General features: G+C 58.9%; 1 protein-coding gene across 3 annotated transcripts in view; it reads left to right on the forward strand.

The window, feature by feature from the left end:
* HDLBP (high density lipoprotein binding protein) overlaps positions 1-18762 on the forward strand; it is a 48529-nt gene extending 29767 nt beyond the window's left edge. For 2 of the 3 annotated variants that reach the window (XM_075528942.1, XM_075528941.1), the window contains exons 2-29: positions 82-143; positions 716-827; positions 2143-2300; positions 2858-3073; positions 5061-5267; positions 5393-5608; positions 5692-5898; positions 5977-6084; positions 6513-6617; positions 6912-6990; positions 7978-8117; positions 9017-9121; positions 9237-9350; positions 9966-10052; positions 10133-10264; positions 13265-13483; positions 14471-14692; positions 14768-14986; positions 15069-15207; positions 15489-15551; positions 15964-16118; positions 16348-16452; positions 16564-16698; positions 16857-17000; positions 17387-17566; positions 17879-17995; positions 18088-18216; positions 18302-18762. In XM_075528942.1, coding sequence (XP_075385057.1) covers positions 752-827; positions 2143-2300; positions 2858-3073; positions 5061-5267; positions 5393-5608; positions 5692-5898; positions 5977-6084; positions 6513-6617; positions 6912-6990; positions 7978-8117; positions 9017-9121; positions 9237-9350; positions 9966-10052; positions 10133-10264; positions 13265-13483; positions 14471-14692; positions 14768-14986; positions 15069-15207; positions 15489-15551; positions 15964-16118; positions 16348-16452; positions 16564-16698; positions 16857-17000; positions 17387-17566; positions 17879-17995; positions 18088-18216; positions 18302-18388 — 3864 coding nt within the window. In that variant the 5' untranslated portion in view covers positions 82-143; positions 716-751 and the 3' untranslated portion in view covers positions 18389-18762. The remainder of the gene's footprint in view (positions 1-81; positions 144-715; positions 828-2142; positions 2301-2857; positions 3074-5060; positions 5268-5392; positions 5609-5691; positions 5899-5976; positions 6085-6512; positions 6618-6911; positions 6991-7977; positions 8118-9016; positions 9122-9236; positions 9351-9965; positions 10053-10132; positions 10265-13264; positions 13484-14470; positions 14693-14767; positions 14987-15068; positions 15208-15488; positions 15552-15963; positions 16119-16347; positions 16453-16563; positions 16699-16856; positions 17001-17386; positions 17567-17878; positions 17996-18087; positions 18217-18301) is intronic. The other variant, XM_075528943.1, reaches the window with a different exon arrangement.

Here is an 18762-nt window from a genome sequence, read left to right on the forward strand (position 1 = left end):
CTGGTCTGGCTGAGAAGGCAGTGACCTTCACCGACCTCCACACAGTAATGATGCTCTCTTCTCTCTTCCTCCTAACCTTAGCAAAAGCTGGCAGGCTGACGAGCGCCTCAGGACGGACTTTCTGGCTACTGACCGTTTTGCTGGTAAGTTTAGACACGGAGTCTTCACCCCTTCTTCCCGTCCCACCACTGTGTGGGACAAAGTGAGCAAGGCCCCCTGAGAAAATGCCCGCTGTGGGCTTGCCTGGGGCATGTGGGCTTAGTCTGCCTACAGGTGGAGGGGTCCTGCCAAGATAGCCCAGGAGCTCCCAAACCTGGCAAGGTGCCTTGCTGCTGCCCACGGGGGCCATGGGGCGCTGAATATAGTATGCAGATCCTTGATCCAGCCCCTGAGTACAGGGCTAAGGCCAACCCCGGCTAAAGCACTGTGGCCATGGCCCAGGCTCTTCAGACATGGGTTGAGCTGCTCCCTCTCTGGGCATCGCTGGGCCCCATGGGCTTGTGGCCCTTGCCAAGTCATGCGTTGCCCAAAACCGCCCCTCCGCAGCTTCTGTGACACGGGGCAGATGCAGGTCCCCCAAGACACCCTCCCTCTGTTACATTTTCCCCTTTGCATCACTGATAAGAGTTTGGTGTGACAAGAGCCAGGTTTGTGGTCCATGGCCTAGTGGGCTGGCTTTGCCTGTGACTCCTTCCTCCTCGCCCTCCACCCCCAGTGCTTGCCCCGGACACGTGGACACGTGCCACCAACCATGAGCTCTGTGGCTGTGTTGACCCAAGAGAGCTTCGCTGAACATCGGAGCGGGCTGGTTCCCCAGCAGATCAAAGGTAACAAACCCCTGCCCTGCAACCTCCCTGCGTTGCCACTGTACTCCCCCCTCCCTCCCCTAGCCGTGAGAAACTGGGTCAAGCGTCTGTCTTGCTGCCTGTCTCCACTGCAGCAGGAATGGGTGACTGGTCCTGAGACATTACTAGAGCAAACAGTGCCCAGGAGAACTTAGAGGATGGGCTGTTTGGTGCCTGCTGGGAGCCCTGCCAAAGCTGTGGTATCCCCATTTGGCTCAGCCCAGGCCTGGCCACCAGTGCCCTAGAGCAGCATCAACCAGTAGAACTAGGACTTGGAGGTGGTCTTGGACCTACCTTATCTCGAAAGAACCTGGCAAGGTTCATTTACTTCCTGAGTTCAGTATGTGGGTCTTCGCCAGAGGAGCATCTCGTGTTAAGAACCGAGGTGCTGTCCTGTTGGGGGTGCAGCCCATCGCTGTCCAGAGGAAGGTTTCATCTGAGGTCCCAGGGCTCAAGTGTCCCGAGGAGGGTGGTGTTGCGGAGGGGTGCATGGACCTGTGTAGATCCGAGTATAGCTCAGTTCTTCGTGGAGTGTCCGTTCTCAGGTTAAAACTGAAACAACTCTTGGAATTCCACTTGGCCAACCAGCCAGCGGGGCTTGGCCACCACAGCCCTTGGGGCGTGTCTTCCAGGTTGGGGGGTAAAGCTTTTATCAGCGTTGCCACTGTTTGTTTTTTGGGGTTCTTGGACCTCCTGGCCGGGCTGCCCGTCTGCCCGAAGGAGGTGTAGGCCCAGCTGGTTCCAAAGGTTAGTGGGGGGGCGAGCGGGGGAGGGGCTGTTGTCCGTCCCAGGATCCTCTCACTGAGTTCCTGTGAGCCCATCACTGCATAGCCCCAAGGACCTTCCAGAGATTCCCCGGTCACACCTGCTCCCCTGGAGCCCCCGGCTGGGGGTGGGGGGCAGGTCTCCCAGAGCCCCCTGCCCGGGCAGCAGGGTGCTTCTGTGGCTAGCCTGGCTCTGGCAGTTAGCGCAAGTTGAGGCTGGAGACCTCCCCCTTTCACAAAGCCTGTCTCCTGGCACTCGCTTGGCACGGGCTGAAGCAGGCATGGCCTTGCTGACTTCACATGGGGGGCAGGGCACACAGGGACTGTTCTCCTCTTGAGTTTGCACACTGTCCCAGTGGGCGTGGTGAGAGGGTACTGGACTAGAAACCTGCCTCTTGTGGCCTGGTACCGTAGCTGTGAAGGGCACACTTGTGGGTCAATTGGTGTTGTTTTATGTCACAGCTTTTGAAGTCTCTTTGTCAGGTCCTGCTGGCAGCCACGTGCTTCCTATTCATCTCTGTTCCCCTTTCCAGTTGCTACACTGAACTCGGAAGAGGAAAGCGACCCTCCGACCTACAAGGATGCCTTCCCTCCCCTTCCTGAGAAGGCAGCCTGCCTGGAGAACACCCAGGAGCCCGCCGGGGCCTGGGGCAGTAAGATCCGGCCCATCAAAGCCTCTGTCATCACTCAGGTGGGCACCAGGGACAGCTTCTGCCTGTACCCCGTGAGAACACGGTGACCCCTGCTCCTGGGAGGGCCAGGCACCAATACCTTCCCCGGGTTCCCACCTGTGGGCCCATCATCCCAGGGCACTCTGCTGTGCAAGTCTGACCTGGGTGTCTGCCCAAGTTTTGTTTCCTGTAGGCAGCCTTGGGTACCACCTCAGGCCCCTTGGTCTTCACATCCTCGCCCACCTTTGATGTCCCCTGTGCCGCCTACCAGCCTGATGATGGCACCACCTCCATTTTTGTAGTTCTAGGCAGGACCCAGGCCCTTCTTGGTCCCTCACAGCAGCCAGCATTGATATGGGTGCAGAAGTTACCAAAAAAGCTGGCACCCTCCTTTCCAAGAGCCGTCAGGGTACACCCTCTGAGCATGCTCAACCTTCCCCCACCCCCCATCCCAGACTCTTGTCTCTCTTGCGGTCTCCCGTCAGCACAGGCTGCTGCTGGTCCCTTGCTGTTTGTGGGGCGAGGACTGTCTCCCAGGTTCCAGCCCGTACCTCTACCTGTGTGTCGATCTGTGCAGGTGTTCCACGTGCCCCTGGAGGAGAGAAAGTACAAGGACATGAACCAGTTTGGAGAAGGTGAGCAGGCCAAGATCTGCCTGGAGATCATGCAGCGTACCGGTGCCCACCTAGAGCTCTCCCTTGCCAAGGACCAGGGCCTCTCCATCATGGTCTCAGGAAAGCTGGACGCCGTCATGAAGGCCCGGAAGGACATTGTCGCCAGGCTGCAGACTCAGGTAGGTATGATCTGTGCCCCGCACTCAGCCACTGCCTTGCTGTGGCCCCCGGACCCTGCTGGGACTTCTCCCCTGGTACTATCCGCGTGGATGAGCTGAAAGGAACAGGCTTGTCCCTGTGCATGTGGTGCTGCTTTGGGAGCTGGGCTGCTAGGGCGAGTCCAGGTGGCCAGCTCCGTCCGCACATTTGCTAGCCCTTCCCTGGGAGCCTCCATTCCAGCGTGAGGGTCGTAAAGCAGCCCCTGAGCTTTGGCTGCAGGCCATCATCTACCTGTGACCACTGTAGGAAGATCAGCATCTTAGTAACCTGTAGGGTGCTCAAGCTCCTTCCACCAGCCCTGAACCTGGGCCTCTCAGGAGGTAGGAGCTGATCAGAAATGCCACAGGTAGGAACCAGACCTCAGGGTGGGCATACACCCTCTGTCTCTGACTGGACTGTGTGGCCTGGACAGGGACCCTAACCCTCTGGTGCTAGGGAGCGGGACCACTCAGTGTGTGGAAGTTGGCTGTAGGCTGTCATACTTGTGTCTTCTGTGTCTGCCCAGCCTGCGCTTCTGTGAGGGTCACTGGTGGGGGTTGTCCTCACAGGCCCTTGGTTGGCCCTGAGTGTCCCTGTGACTGGCAGTAGTCTCTCCACTGTCCTGTCTGTCCATCTGCAGGTGGCTTCTGATTATATTCCTTAACAGAAGCCCTGTATTGTGGGTGCCCGGGCTTGGGCCACCCGCCCTCCACTCTCTGGCACTTAGCATTCGGGACTTAATGTCTTAAGGTTTGGTCTGAGCTGCTTCCAACCCCATATTTGGGCTGCCAACCATCAGGTCAGTGGTTCAAGTCCACCAGCCACTTCATAAGAGAAAGATGAGGTTATCTCGTCTTGGTCAGTTGGAGTGGTTTTCCGAGGTCCTACAGGGTCACAGGGAGCGCCCTGTGTTCAGTGGCAACCATGCTTTGCTGCCTTGATGTCTGCAGTGGAAGGGAGTTTGGCCTTGACCCCAGGGCCCTCACTGAGCTTTGTGTCCTGCCAAGAAGGGCACTGTGTGGCCGCATCTGCTACAGCTCACGTCCAGGGCCGCTGGCCCTGGGTGACTGCACACAGACCCTTCTAGATACTCCTGTGCCCGGCTCTGTGTCAGCGTGCCCATCATGTCACAGGATGGGGTGGCAGCAATGCCTCCAGGTGCAGACTTCGGAAAGCCGTGGTCCCAGCCTCACCCAGAGATGCCCTTCCAGCATGGAGTGGCCCTCCCGGGGTTAGACAGTCCTCAGGAGTGCATGTGGACTGGGGCTGCTGATGCCTTGATTCTCCTGAAAGAACCACGCCCATGGGGACTCTTGGTGTTGCTCCTTGGGGGAAGCCTCAGTTTGTTCTCAGTGTTGTGTGTGGTGGCCTCGTCAGAGGCTGCCCATCGTCGGGTGGCTGGCACCCCTGCTTCCTGTGTGGTGGCTCTGGCGTGTGTCCCTTGGGAAGAGGCAGGAGTGCTGTGCTGTAGAGCCAGGATCAGGGTGGGCAGACAGACAGATGGACGGTCCTCCTCAGCTCCCTGACCTTCAGGCTCTTCGCCTGGGCACCTGTCACCTTTCCAGGGACAAGGTGTCGCCTTCACTGGCTGAAAGGTTTGTGTCGAAGACGGCCACCCAGGGGTGCCACGGCTTTTGCACGGCCAGGGGCAAGGAGCAAGCGGGCCCCAGGGCGTGTGTGTGTGCGGTGCCCTCCCCCACTCACTCATGGTGCACACAGCAGCCCTGGTGAGCGTGGCACTGACTGGTGTTTGTTTGGTTTTTTTTTCATGGTAGCATGCTCACCTCAGCCCATGCTTAGTGGTCCTTGTGGGGAGTTCCCGAGAGCTGAGAGAGAGAGCAGGAAAACTCAACTTTATTGCTAAAGTTTAAGTAGTTATAACTTTATTACAACTACTTAGGGGCGTGATTACAGGTAACCACCCGCCACAGGAAGGGCAGTACAATAGCGGCACTGACTGTGTTCTAGGCCTCGGCGACTGTCCCCATTCCCAAGGAGCACCACCGCTTTGTGATCGGCAAGAATGGGGAGAAGCTGCAGGACCTGGAGCTGAAGACGGCCACCAAGATCCAGATCCCACGACCTGATGACCCCAGCAGCCTCATCAGGATCACGGGCACCAAGGAGGGCATCGAGAAGGCCCGCCACGAGGTCCTGCTCATCTCCGCCGAGCAGGTGACTCTGGCGGGGCATGAGGTCCTGCTCATGCTCACCAAGCGTGCGCCAGCTGCTAGGTGCACGGGGGCTGCCCACCCAGGGCCTGGACAGGCACCACCATCTCACTTGACTCTCCCTCCCAGGACAAGCGAGCGGTGGAGCGGCTAGAGGTGGAGAAGGCCTTCCACCCCTTCATCGCCGGGCCCTACAACCGGCTGGTGAGCGAGATCATGCAGGAGACGGGCACGCGCATCAACATCCCCCCGCCCAGCGTGGGCCGCTCTGAGATCGTCCTCACCGGGGAGAAGGAGCAGCTGGCGCAGGCGGTGGCGCGCATCAGGAAGGTGTACGAGGAGAAGGTGCTCACACCGGTGGGGGTTGGAGTGGGGGTTCACGGGCTCGCCCCTCTGCTGGCCCCTGACTGTCCCATGGCCCCACCCAGAAAAAGAAGACCACGACCATCGCTGTGGAGGTCAAGAAGTCACAGCACAAGTACGTCATTGGACCCAAAGGCAACTCTCTGCAGGAGATCCTGGAGCGGACAGGGGTGTCTGTGGAGATCCCGCCCTCAGACAGCGCCTCGGAGACAGTCATCCTCCGTGGTGAGCCTGAGAAGCTGGGCCAGGCGCTGACTGAAGTCTATGCCAAGGTAAGCGGGCAGAGAGCCTTGCTGGCCTGTGAGCCTGAGCAGCCGGCAGGCACCGCCACACACTTCCCTTTTCCACAGGCCAACAGCTTCTCCGTGTCCTCAGTCTCTGCTCCCTCCTGGCTGCACCGCTTCATCATCGGCAAGAAGGGGCAGAACCTGGCCAAGGTTACACAGCAGATGCCGAAGGCAAGCCATCACTTCCACGTCTGATGGACCCTTGACCAGCACGCCCAGTTGGGCTGTGGTGTCAGAGCTCTGAGCAGCTTGCCAGGAGCAGGCCTCGTGAGGAGCCTGGTGTCCAGTGCGGGTCCTCTGTCTCTGTGCAGGGTCTTTCCCGGGGAGGGGGGAGGGGGAGGATGGTCGGTAGACACATCCCCACACCATTCATTCATGTTCTCATTCGTGTTCTCCTTCAACTTTGTTTCCCAGGGACTTTCCAGTTCCTCTGCTTGCTCCTGTCTGGTCCCACAGCTGTCACTGCTGACAGGGGAGCTTTCCACTAGTGGCAGCGGCCATGTCCTGAGCTTATTGCCTCCCTGGCTGGGTGTGCACATGAAGGGGAGCCATCTCACTGTCCCTGGTCTGACTGCCCCGCCCTTTTGTGATGCCTGCAGGTTCACATCGAATTCACCGAAGGCGAGGACAGGATCACACTGGAGGGGCCCACAGAGGACGTGACTGTGGCCCAGGGACAGATCGAAGCCATGGTCAAAGATTTGGTGAGTTCTGGGACCTACTATGGGCCATGCTTCATGTAGGTGCATCAGGGTGACTCCTGAGCCAGGGGCAGACACGCACTCGGACAGTTAGGGGACTGGCCACCCTCTCTGATAGAGTCATGGGTAGCGAGCTGAGATGTATTCTGAAGAAGGGTCAGGGAGGGAGCGCACGGGGTGATCCTGAGCCAGGAGGCTGCATGTAGCCACGCTTTGGGCCACCTTTGTGCATGTGGCCAGTCATACCACGGGCTTCAGGACCACACCCCATCCCGACACCACGTGCTCTTGCTGCAGATTCACCGGATGGACTACGTGGAGATCAACATCGACCACAAGTTTCACAGACACCTCATCGGCAAGAGCGGAGCTAACAGTGAGTGAACCTGGGTGGGGGACTCCTCATCACATCTGGGTGCTTATGGAGGCGTCCCACCTGTCCAGTTTCCTGCTTCCTGTGCCCCTTGGGTGGAGCCAGGGCTACCGCTTGTCCGTCTGTCTGTGGATCCCACTGGCTGTGATACTGGAGACTGCAACTAGCATTTTGAAACACTGGCAGAGCCAGCCATGGGGAACAGGCTTGGTTGGGGCTTCCAGCCTACAAAGTGGGAGCATAGGGAGTCTACTTCCAAGCTGTTCGCCCCTAGAAACCTTCCAAATAGCCTCCGGTTGGGGGGCACTCTGCTTGAGGGACCTCGGAAGAGCTAATGCCGGTTTGTAAGGTCTTCCTCCGGCGCCAAACAAGAAGAATCGGGAAGTGCGACTCCAGGACTGTCAGAAGCCGTTGGGAATGAGATGGAGCCACATCCTCAGCCTAAGTGAGCCGAGCTGGACGGGTGCTGACCACGCCAGTCAGCCTCACCGTGCCAAGCAAGACGGACTGAACACAAATGCTAGGATCACATCTGTAGGTGTCTGAGAGAGCCAGTGACTGTTACCGTGTTCTCGTCTGGAAAGCCAGCGGCACAGGAATGGAAGAGTTCTGCACCTCTCCGTCTGAGACTGATCAGACGTGTGGTCAGGCTGCATGGGTAGACAATGACTGCACCGAACTAAGGGAGGCTGCTTGCTGAGCACCGCGTTCACACTGTCACACTGCATGACAGCCTCGTCCACACTCTCACCCTGCATCGCTGGCTGACCAGGAAGGACACCTGGGGTCTGGCCTTTGTAGCGGGCGGCCAGGCGGGCTGCCCAGGAGGGTCTGGCGGGGAAGTGAGGTGTGAGGTACCCAGACAGAGCCTTGCTCTAGCACCCCAGCAGGAAGGCCGGCTCCGTATTATGGGGCGGTGGCAGTGGGTGTGCCTGGTCTCTGGGATTAGTGTCTCTGCTGTGGCCAGACAGCTTCCATCTTGCTCCCCAGTCAACAGGATCAAGGACCAGTATAAGGTGTCTGTGCGCATCCCACCCGACAGTGAGAAGAGCAACCTGATCCGAATCGAGGGCGACCCGCAGGGCGTGCAGCAGGCCAAGCGGGAGCTACTGGAGCTCGCCTCGCGCATGGTGAGTGAGCCGGGCACAAGGTGGGTGGGTGGGGCGTAGGCTCCCAGCTGCCCACGGGGCCACTGGGCTTGCTAGAGCCCTTTCTCTTCCTTGGGTGGCTAGCCAGACTCACTGAGGTGTCAAGGTCCAGGCTGGGAAGTGCTGCCTGCCATGCAACTGACGCCCACAGGCAAGAGGAAGGTCCTGGGGCTGGGCACAGCCCTCGACACTGTGCTGACTGCCAAGGTGGAGGTGTCCCGCTTCCCTCCCTTGCCCACCTGGGGCTCTGTGTTGCAGAGCCACTTTGTGTTCCTGCGAACATGGGTGTTGGCCTGCTCTTCCCGACCCTCTGGCCATTGCTGGCCACCACCCTGCTACTCAGTTTCCCCTGAGGGGGAGGGTGCAACTGGTTTCTGAACCCTCATCTCTGTCAATCCAATCCAGGGTCCCCCATATTTGTGGAAACACCCTACTACCTGGCTTTCTCTTTTCAGCTCAGCTAGTTCTTCTGTAATCCTGCCGCCTCCAACAGGCTCTTCAGGCCTGTTCTAATCCTGCACACAGGAGGCAGCCAGGTGCTGTGTCCAGGGAAGCTTGCTCTCTGCCCTGTATGCACTGGACACTGGCCAGAGGGCCCACGTCTTGCCCTCACTGATGGGGTCCTTGCTCTGGTTCTGACACTGGGTCCTGAAACTAGAACCTGGCACTGGGGCCTGCGCTGGACTGTGTTCAATGTCAACATCCCGTTAGGTGGGTGGGCGAGAAGGTGTTGGCAAGAGAATAGGAATCTCGCCATGGGGGCTCGGGATGCTTAAGGAGCCTGTCTTGTCTGGGCAGTGCCCAGTCTCCGGGCACCATCATGTCAGCAGGAGGGGCGCCGCCCACCTGGCCGTGACATGCAGCCCCCGGGTCTGTTGCAGGAGAATGAGCGCACCAAGGACCTGCTCGTTGAGCAGAGGTTCCACCGCACCATCATTGGGCAGAAGGGCGAGCGCATCCGCGAGATCCGTGACAAGTTTCCAGAGGTATGCTCGGGCCGTGTGGCCTCTAGGGAACAGGGCTCAGGGTACCGTCTGGCGCCGGGACTGTGGGGCCTGAGGAGTCACCGGTGTCTGGGGCCTGTGGTGCTCTGTGTTCCAGGTTATCATCAACTTCCCAGACCCTGCACAGAAGAGTGACATCGTCCAGCTCCGAGGGCCCAAGAACGAGGTGGAGAAATGCACCAAGTACATGCAGAAGATGGTGGCCGACCTGGTAGGAAGGGCAGGTGGACACTGATTCTAGCTGACCTGTTAAGAAGGGTGGGTGGGCAGGCACCCTGACCTGGCCCAGCCTGGGCTCTGCACAGACCACAGTGGCCTCAGAACGGCACACTCGCACTTGCCCAGAGCAGGGCAGGCAGCCCCAGGGTGGCCTGGTGTGTACAGCTCCAGCAGGACTGCCCTGCCTTGGCAGCTGAGTGGGTGAGGGAGCCTCCACTCAGGGTGACCGATCCAGCGCCATAGTAAACGGTAGTGTGCCTTGGCATGCGAGAGTTGGAGGGCAGGCCGCCTGTGCTTCCCAGAGCCCCGCTGAGTGGGGCCTCTGCGGGCTGTTCCTGCCTCAGTCCCAGGCATGCCTCCCGGGTGTCCTGTGGCCAGCCTGGACTCTACTCACTCCCTGGTGTGCTGAGGGTTCTGCTGAATTGACGACCTGTGGGTCGTTGGGCAAGTTGTCCAACAGGCTCCCGGGACTGACTGGGGTGGGAGAAAGGGAAGAGGGACCTGAGACCAGCGCATCGCCCATGGCCTTGTCACGTGGCTCCAGAGGCTGCACGCATGCACTCACCACAACAGGAGTGGCTCAGGCGTCGTCTGTGTTTGCTTTAAGGTGGAAAACAGCTATTCCATTTCTGTCCCGATCTTCAAGCAGTTTCACAAGAACATCATTGGGAAAGGAGGCGCCAACATTAAAAAGGTGATGGCTCCGCCAGCCCCTGCCCCTCGGCCCGTTTGAAGAAGGGCCTGACCTCGCTGCAACTCGGCTTTCCTTTGTAGATCCGAGAAGAGAGCAACACCAAGATCGACCTTCCAGCCGAGAACAGCAACTCCGAGACCATTGTCATCACAGGCAAGCGGGCCAACTGCGAAGCTGCCCGGAGCCGGATTCTTTCTATCCAGAAAGACCTGGTAATGGCGGGCTTGGTGCTATGGTGCCAGTGCCCCTTCCCACGGCCCGCCTGTGGAGCTTTCCCCCGACACTCAGCTGTGCCCGCTGCTCCTCCGTGCAGGCCCTGCCAATTGGTTACACTCCCGCCAGTCACAGTGGCATTGCCCTGCCGGTTAACCTGTTGAGGGAGCGGTCCGGTCTGCTGTGTGGTCGGTCGGTGGGAGGAGGACACACAAACCTCCCATGTAATCGGCATGTGGTGCTGCTGCTCTCCCCTCCAGACGCTACGTCTTCTTCCTCTCTGATGCCGGCAAAATTGTTTGCTGTGTCTCATGTTGAAGTGCGTTTCTTTCAGGCAACTCACTTGTTATCCCACCTGAACATCTGTCTTGTGACGAGACGCTTAGACCATTTGCAGTTGGGTGTTCATTCCTGTCGCGCTGTTTGTCTTCTACGGGTCTCATCTGCTCTGTACATTTTGTGCCTTCTTTGGGATTGCCTGTTTTACAGCTGCACGTCAGCGTCCGTGCTGCCTTCCTGGACACTGTGCTGGTGTGACCAGGCTGCAGCAGGACTCGGAAGGATGTCTCCAACCTCCCGGGGTTCCCTCCGAGCAACTCTGCACCTTCCCTGCTTACCGAGAACTTCAAAAACTTTGCTGGGAAATGTGGTGATGTTTTCATTCCATTTGCCATAATAAGCTTTTGGATGCTGCCCGAGATAAGGGGCGCCTGTTCCCCACCCTGGTCTGTCAGGGATAAAGAGATGCAGACAGTAACGGGCAGAATCTTGACGTATTTACCAACATAATTGACCGTTTGTGTAGACTCATCTTAATTTTGTTTCTGCTTCAAGCAGCTGTCTGGATATTCCTTGTCCTGCAGGTCTGCTGGTGGTGAATTGTCTTGGTGTCGTGTGTCTGAATTACTGTGCTTTTATTTTTAAAGGGATTTTTGTGGCTACGTTGAATTCCCCCTGTAACATTGTTATGTTCTGTCAGTTCTGCTCTGTCCCCCACGTCCGTCCTTCCTGATGGGGAATCTGCGTCAGGCTTTATTTTCCACAGTCTCTTCCCCCTGGCTGTTTTAAGATGTCGCTGTCAGTTCTGCGCACACCATTTCTCCATGGACTTGTGTTCATGTGTCCTTGTTCCTGATCCAGTGAGCTGTGGGGTGTGTAGATTGCTAGTGCTAATCACATTTATAGGACTTTTTCTTTTTTTAATCATTTTATTGGGGGCTCATACAACTCTTATCACAATCCATACATACATCAATTGTGTAAAGCACATTTGTACATTCGTTACCCTCATTCTCAAAACATTTGCTCTCCATGTAAGCCCCTGGCATCAGCTCATTTTTCCCCCTCCCTCCCCACGCCCCTCTCCCTTATGAACCCTGGATAATTTATAAATTATTATTTTGTCATATCTTAACACTGTCCGATGTCTCCCTTCACCCACTTTTCTGTTGTCTCTTCCCCAGGGAGGAGGTTATATGTAGATTGTTGTAATCAGCTCCCCCACCCTCCGTGTATCGCTACTCACCACTGGTCGGTCCTGAAGGGATCAATCAACTGTTTCCAGTTCCTATCTGTACTAGTGTACATTCTCTGGTCTAGCCAGATTTGTTAAGTAGAATTGAGATCATGATGGTGGGGAGGAAGAAGCACTTAGGAACTAGAGGAATGTTGTATGTTTCATCGTTACACTGCACCCTGATTGGCTCGTCTCCTCCTCCGTCCAGTTGCCTACAGATGGAGTTTGGGTCCTCACTCTACACTCCCCCTCATTCACAACGATACGCTTTTTTGTTCTTTGATGCCTGATAACTGATCCCTTGGCACCTCGTGACCACACAGGCTGGTGTGCTTCTTCCATGTGGGCTTTGTTGCTTCTCAGCTAGATGGTCCCTTTTTTTCCTTCTTTTTTTGGTAAATTGTTCCTTTCTTTTCTCTGCTAATCTCTCCCTCTCTCTCTTCGAGGACTCATGGTGGGTACATCCACGGTCCTGCTGATCTGGCTGCCGGCCACGCGGGCACAAGGGCCTTCTTTCCTCCGAGCCCACCGCACCTCAGGCCGTCCTCAGCCCGCCCAGCGGGTGCTTGCTCAGACGTTCCCGTTCTCCTCTCTGAGGCTCAGTTTTGACTGAGTGCCCCGCCCGGCAAGGAGGCGGGAGCCACTGCCCACCTTGCAGTGCAGGCATGGGTGACACAGCGGCTTCCGTGTCTTTGCCTGTTCTGACACCTGCACCAATTGGTTTGCAGCAAATTGCTGCTTTTTGCCGCTAGTGGGTCAGTTTTCCCCTGTTCCTTGCCTGGTATTTCTGGATTGGATAGCAGACTTTGTGGAGTTTATTTGGTTGGGTGTTGGGTGTTTCTGCATTCCTAGAGTTTTAAGGAGCACTGGTGGCATTGGGAGTTGATCGTTAGACAGCTAACTGCAAGGTCATTGGTTCAAACCCACCAGCTGCTCCTGGGAGAAGGACGAGAAGCTTGCCCCGTGAACATTGACTGACTTATCATCTAGGAAATGCCGTTTGAGGGAAGTCGGTGTGAACCTTGCTCAGTTGGCCCTTTGGAAGGAAGGCCTGCTCGGGGCTGTGTTTGGTCCATGATTGGCTGTGACTAAGGTCCAACCCTTTTAGAAGGACACCCTGTGGTGCAGCTGTCTGGTTGGCCCCCTGCCCACCTCCAGCTCCTCCCCCACCTCACCGTCATGTCTGCCTTGGAGACCACCTCATACGTGGTGTCTGCTATGTTAGTTGTTCTCAGCTGGAAGCAGAGTTCTGGCCCAGGGGTTTCACAGGGCAGGAGGCTGCTGGGAGCTTCCAGGCACATAGACCTGACTGGGCTTTCCATCTGAGCACTTTTGTTTCCTCTACCTCCCCTGCACCTCCCCAGGGCCCTGAGCCACCCCCCCCCCATCTCCATGTACCCTGAAGCGGTGGCCCCATTTGTGATGTGTCCTGGGGTGTGCAGCCTGCTCACTGCACTTCCAACCCCCGCTGTGCTCGTCTCAGGCCAACATCGCCGAAGTGGAGGTCTCCATCCCGGCCAGGCTGCATAACTCCCTCATTGGCACCAAGGGCCGCCTGATCCGGTCCATCATGGAAGAGTGCGGTGGTGTCCATATCCACTTTCCCGTGGAAGGTTCCGGAAGCGACACGGTTGTCATCAGGGGGCCTTCCTCAGATGTGGAGAAGGCCAAAAAGCAGCTTCTGCACTTGGCTGAGGAGAAGGTGAGCACCCCTAACCCTCCCCTGGGGGGAGCACCCCCCTTCCCCCACCAGTGTGCAGCAGGAAGCCTATTCTCCGTCCGCCGCCATCTGCTTGGCAAGCGCGCTGTGCCCTGGCCAAGGGCCACATGCTCACTGAGTCCTGTGCCCAGCTCCATGCACTGCATGGAGAAACGAGCCTTCAGCCTCATGGTCTGATTCGAGCTGTGTTTAGTGTAACTCCTGACCATCATCTCAACAAGTGGATGACGTGGGAGATGCTACCCACACGGTAAGCAGCATGAAACCACCAGCCGCTCCGTGGGAGAAAGACGAGGCTTTCTGCTCTGCTCTCATAGAGACATAGTCTCAGAATCCCCCAGGGACAGCTCCACCCTGTGCTGCAGGGTCGCTGGTTGGACTCCACTTGCAGGCAGGGAGCTTGGTTTTGTGTTTTGAGGTGAAGTGGCATGAGTCTCGCCACTCTGTTCTCGGGAAGCAAGACGGGGCAGTTCTGCCTGCCCCTCGGAGTCCCTGCGCTGCAGTGAGTCCGCTTGCTGTGCGGACGGGCGTGACCTCCTGCCGGTTGCTGAATTGTGTGGTCCCAGTGGGTAGGTGGTTTTGTGGGTGCACACCAGGCTTCCTGGAGCTCACTCCTGACTCTTCCCGGTGAGCAGCACTCCTTTCTCCAGGTGTCTTGTGAGAGCAGCCGGCAAGGCAGGCCTAGTCCTCACGTGTTATTTGGGGCCATGCTCTCCTCTCCCTGTCCAGTCTGTGTCGGCCAGCTCAGTGCGAGGCCTCTGGGGCTTCCCTCTGGTCCTGGGCTCTGCTGTCCTAGTAAACCCCGAGTATTAGGACACCTCCCCGGCCCCGACACCATCATGTATCTTGTGATGACTCAAGGATCAGCTTGGACACTGAGGCTGTGCCCACAAGGGAGCTACAGGCACTACCTGCCTTGGTCTCCATGCAGTCGGCTGATGGCAGGGTCCTGCCTGGGTGTCTCTGCAGCAAACCAAGAGCTTCACGGTAGACATCCGTGCCAAGCCCGAGTACCACAAGTTCCTCATTGGCAAGGGGGGCGGCAAGATCCGCAAGGTGCGTGACAGCACGGGCGCCCGCATCATCTTCCCCACGGCTGAGGACAAGGACCAGGACCTGATCACCGTCATCGGAAAGGAGGACGCTGTCAGGGAGGCGCAGAAGGAGCTAGAGGCCCTGATACAGAACCTGGTAAGTAGGGACCCCACCGCCTGGTGTTGGGCAAGTGGGTAGGTGAGCGCCAAGCCCTTATGTCTCTGTGCACAGGACAACGTGGTGGAAGACTCCATGCTGGTGGACCCCAAGCATCACCGGCACTTTGTGATCCGGAGGGGCCAGGTCTTACGGGAGATAGCAGAGGAGTATGGAGGGGTGATGGTGAGCTTCCCGAGGTCGGGCACCCAGAGCGACAAGGTCACCCTCAAGGGTGCCAAGGACTGCGTGGAGGCCGCAAAGAAGCGCATCCAGGAGATCATCGAGGACCTGGTGCGTGCGCGCCCCAAGGGACTGGGGTGCCCCTGGGTGTGCTTGGGCTGAGGAGTGAACCCCGCTCATGCCTTCCCTCCAGGAAGCCCAGGTAACCTTGGAGTGCGCCATCCCCCAACGATTCCACCGCACCGTCATGGGCCCCAAGGGCTCCCGGATCCAGCAGATCACTCGGGATCACGGTGTGCAGATCAAGTTCCCCGACAGAGAGGAGAACCCAGGTAGGTGGTGCCAGGATGGCCAGTGCTGCGTGGGCCTCTCCCACAGCTACAGTCAGGCGCGCCCATTGGTTGCTGACGCCCGTCTGCCAGGGCCATGTGGGAGGCTCACAGACAGGGTGTTTGGTCAACATCCATCCACTCGGGGTCTTCTGGGTGTCCTGAGCAGCTGCTTGGTGGCCTGCAGCTCTTCTGACGGCACCAGCCTGGACCCCGGCTGCGGGGAGGGGCTGCACTTGTGGAGCTCTGAGGTTCTGTGTCCAGATCTGTCCATCTGTCCTTAGCCTCCTGGAGTGTGTCTTGGCTGAGCACGCAGCCCATTGGCCCCCTGCCCTCTGGAGTGGAGTGTGAGCAGATATGTCGCAGCCATGGCTGCTTGCACATCTAGCACCCTCAGGAGCCCTCACCTGCTACCAGGCACCCGAGCACGGGCACCCACGCTTGCTCACCTTTAATGCTCTCCACACATCTTTCTGGGTACACTGTGCTCTCCATTAATGTGACAAACACGGCACTGCCTCTGGCCAGGCTGCCCTTCTGCACACAGCCCTTCAGGGGCTCAGGGTCTAACCATGCAGTACTGTGCATGCCACCAGCTGTACCCTGGCTTTCTTGAGCCCCTCCCTTCTGGCCCCTGAGCCCGATCTGCCCCAGGATCCTGCCTGTGTCTCCCCTCTGCTCATAGAGGTCTGAGACCTGTGGGGCAGCTGCTGCCTTGGTCCTCGGGCTGCCTGCAGCTCCCCTTGCCCTTGACCACAGCTCACAGTTTGGAGCCAGCCATGCAGGAGAATGGGGACGAGGCCGCTGAGGGGAGAGATGGCAAGGAGGCTGAGCCCGGTTCTCCAAGGAGATGCGATATCATCGTCATCTCAGGCCGCAAGGAGAAGTGCGAGGCCGCCCGGGAGGCCCTGCAGGTGTGTCCCTACCCACCCCACCCCCTGCCCGCTCTGGGTGTGCACGTGCGCACGCAAGGAGTGGGTTGTGCTGGACATCCTTGGGGGCCCCATCCAGTCTGTGCACGCAGGTGGGGTGAGTGGAGCCGCCTCCGTAGGAACCCCCACAGCCCAGCCTTTTCCAGCTAATATCCTCAAGACTGCCATGTGTAAAGGCCTGTCCACCCTGACCAAGCTGCCCCTCCTGCAGGCATTGGTTCCTGTCACCATCGAGGTAGAAGTGCCTTTTGACCTGCACCGCTACGTCATCGGGCAGAAAGGGAGTGGGATCCGGAAGATGATGGATGAGTTTGAGGTGACCCTGTTCTTGGGGATGGGCATGGGGCTGGGGCTAGCTGTCTCGAGGGGACAGGGCCCACCGCCCCCACTGGCACAGCTAAGCTGGTGGGTGCTGATGTCTGCGCAGGTGAACATACAAGTGCCGGCCCCTGAGCTGCAGTCTGACACCGTCGCCATCACGGGGCTGGCTGCCCACCTGGAGCGCGCCAAGACGGGGCTGCTAGAACGTGTGCGGGAGCTGCAGGCCGAGCAGGAGGAGCGAGTGAGCACCACACTGCTCCCCACCCAGCTTCCCAGGGGGGTCTGGGGCGCCCCAGAGGGGATTTCTTCCCAGTGCATGCCTGGCCCGTTTCCTCTCCTCCTGGGGGCTGGTTGTGTGGCAGGCAGGGACACACCACTGACCGGCACCCCCTGCCCCAGGCCCTGCGGAATTTCAAGCTGAGTGTCGCAGTGGACCCCAAGTACCACCCCAAAATCATAGGCCGGAAGGGGGCTGTGATCACGCAGATTCGCCTGGAGCATGACGTGAACATCCAGTTCCCCGACAAGGATGATGCCAGCCAGGTCGGCGGGGCGGCCGGGGCCCCTGGCTGCTCGGTCACTGGGGTGGGCAGTCTACACATGTTGCATCCCTCATGCCCTGGGGAGTGTGAGCCTAGCAGTTTCAGAGTGTTGTGGGTGCTTAGCTTGTCCTGTCTACCTCGCTCCGTCCCCAAGTGCAGGGGATCTGGCTGGCCCATGGTACTGTCCCTGCCACAGCCAGCCTGTCGAGGCGACCCCTCTGAGAGGGGGCAAGCACAGAGCTGCTTCCACGTTGCCGTGGGGCAGGGGTGGGGAAGGGGCAGCGCCCTCCCATCAGGCTCCCGGCTGCTCTCTGGACACTGTGGGACCAGAAGGCAGGCAGCAGGCTGGTGGCCAGCTTGGTGCCCTGACATGGTCTCTGCCCGCAGGAGCAGATTACCATTACGGGCTACGAGAAGAACACAGAAGCAGCCCGTGACGCCATCCTGAAGATAGTGGGCGAGCTGGAGCAGATGGTCTCCGAGGACGTCCCGCTGGACCACCGCGTCCATGCCCGCATCATTGGTGCCCGAGGCAAGGCCATCCGCAAGGTCATGGACGAGTTCAAGGTGGGCCACTGAAGGGATGCCCATAGCACAGCATACAGTCTGTGGGGACTGTCACCCACACCCCCCCCAAGCGTCCCCTATCCTGTTCTGAGACCCCCACAGTCACCTCGGGGGTAGGAGAGGATAGGGGCTTATGAACCTGGCTTTACCACTCTGGTGAGGAAGGACCCAGGTGGCCTGGGGACCTGGCCTCTGCTGTCATGCCTGAACCATGGGGACATGTGCTGTCAGACCCCAGGGAGCCCTGCTGATGGGTAGTCCTGAGGGTGTGTGCCCAGCACCCGGGCCTCGGCTGACTGACCCTCCTCCTAGGTGGACATCCGCTTCCCTCAGAGCGGGGCCCCAGACCCCAACTGTGTCACCGTGACGGGCCTTCCAGAGAATGTGGAGGAGGCCATCGACCACATCCTGAACCTGGAAGAAGAATATGTGAGTTTCTATCCCCATCCCCCCACCACCACTGAGGGAGCGCAGGGCGGGGTGCTAGGTGCAGCCGGGACCTGACTACTCTGTGCCCACAGCTGGCCGACGTGGTGGACAATGAGGCGCTGCAGGTGTACATGAAGCCCCCGGTGCACGAGGAGGCCAAGGCCCCATCCAAGGGCTTTGTGGTGCGGGACGCGCCCTGGACAGCCTCCAGCAGTGCAAAGGTGGGGCGTGGGCACATGCCCAGGATGAGGTTGCCAGGTGGGGTGGGAGGGGGACATCCCACTGAGCTCGCCCTGGTCCCCACAGGCTCCGGACGTGAGCAGCTCGGAGGAGTTCCCCAGCTTTGGGGCACAGGTGGCCCCCAAGACCCTCCCGTGGGGCCCCAAGCGGTAATGCCAAGGAAGCGGATGTCCCTGCAGCCCCAGCGCTCCCGGTCTGCCCACCTGACCAGCTGGCAGCTGGGCCGCTCAGTGTCGCCGCTCCCCTCCCCGCCCGAGGTCTCGCAGGAAGCCTGGGCGGCCTTGGGCGCCCACAGGGGCCTGCCCTCAGGACCCGCCCGGCCCTGGCTCCGGGACGGCTCGCCACGGTTCCAAACACTAAACAAGGTCATTGAACATTTCGCCACCGCCACCAGACTGAGCTTCCCGGCCCCAGCATGTCCGTCAGCATTCTGACCTTCCTTCCCAGAGCTCTGCCTCTGGCTGGGAGTCAACTTCCTGTGTCATGACCTCAGGAAATAAATTTCCTCGACTTTCTAAAAGCCAAAA

The sequence above is a fragment of the Tenrec ecaudatus genome, chromosome 13 (genome assembly GCF_050624435.1).
Source record: "Tenrec ecaudatus isolate mTenEca1 chromosome 13, mTenEca1.hap1, whole genome shotgun sequence".
NCBI classification, from domain to species: Eukaryota; Metazoa; Chordata; class Mammalia; order Afrosoricida; family Tenrecidae; genus Tenrec; species Tenrec ecaudatus.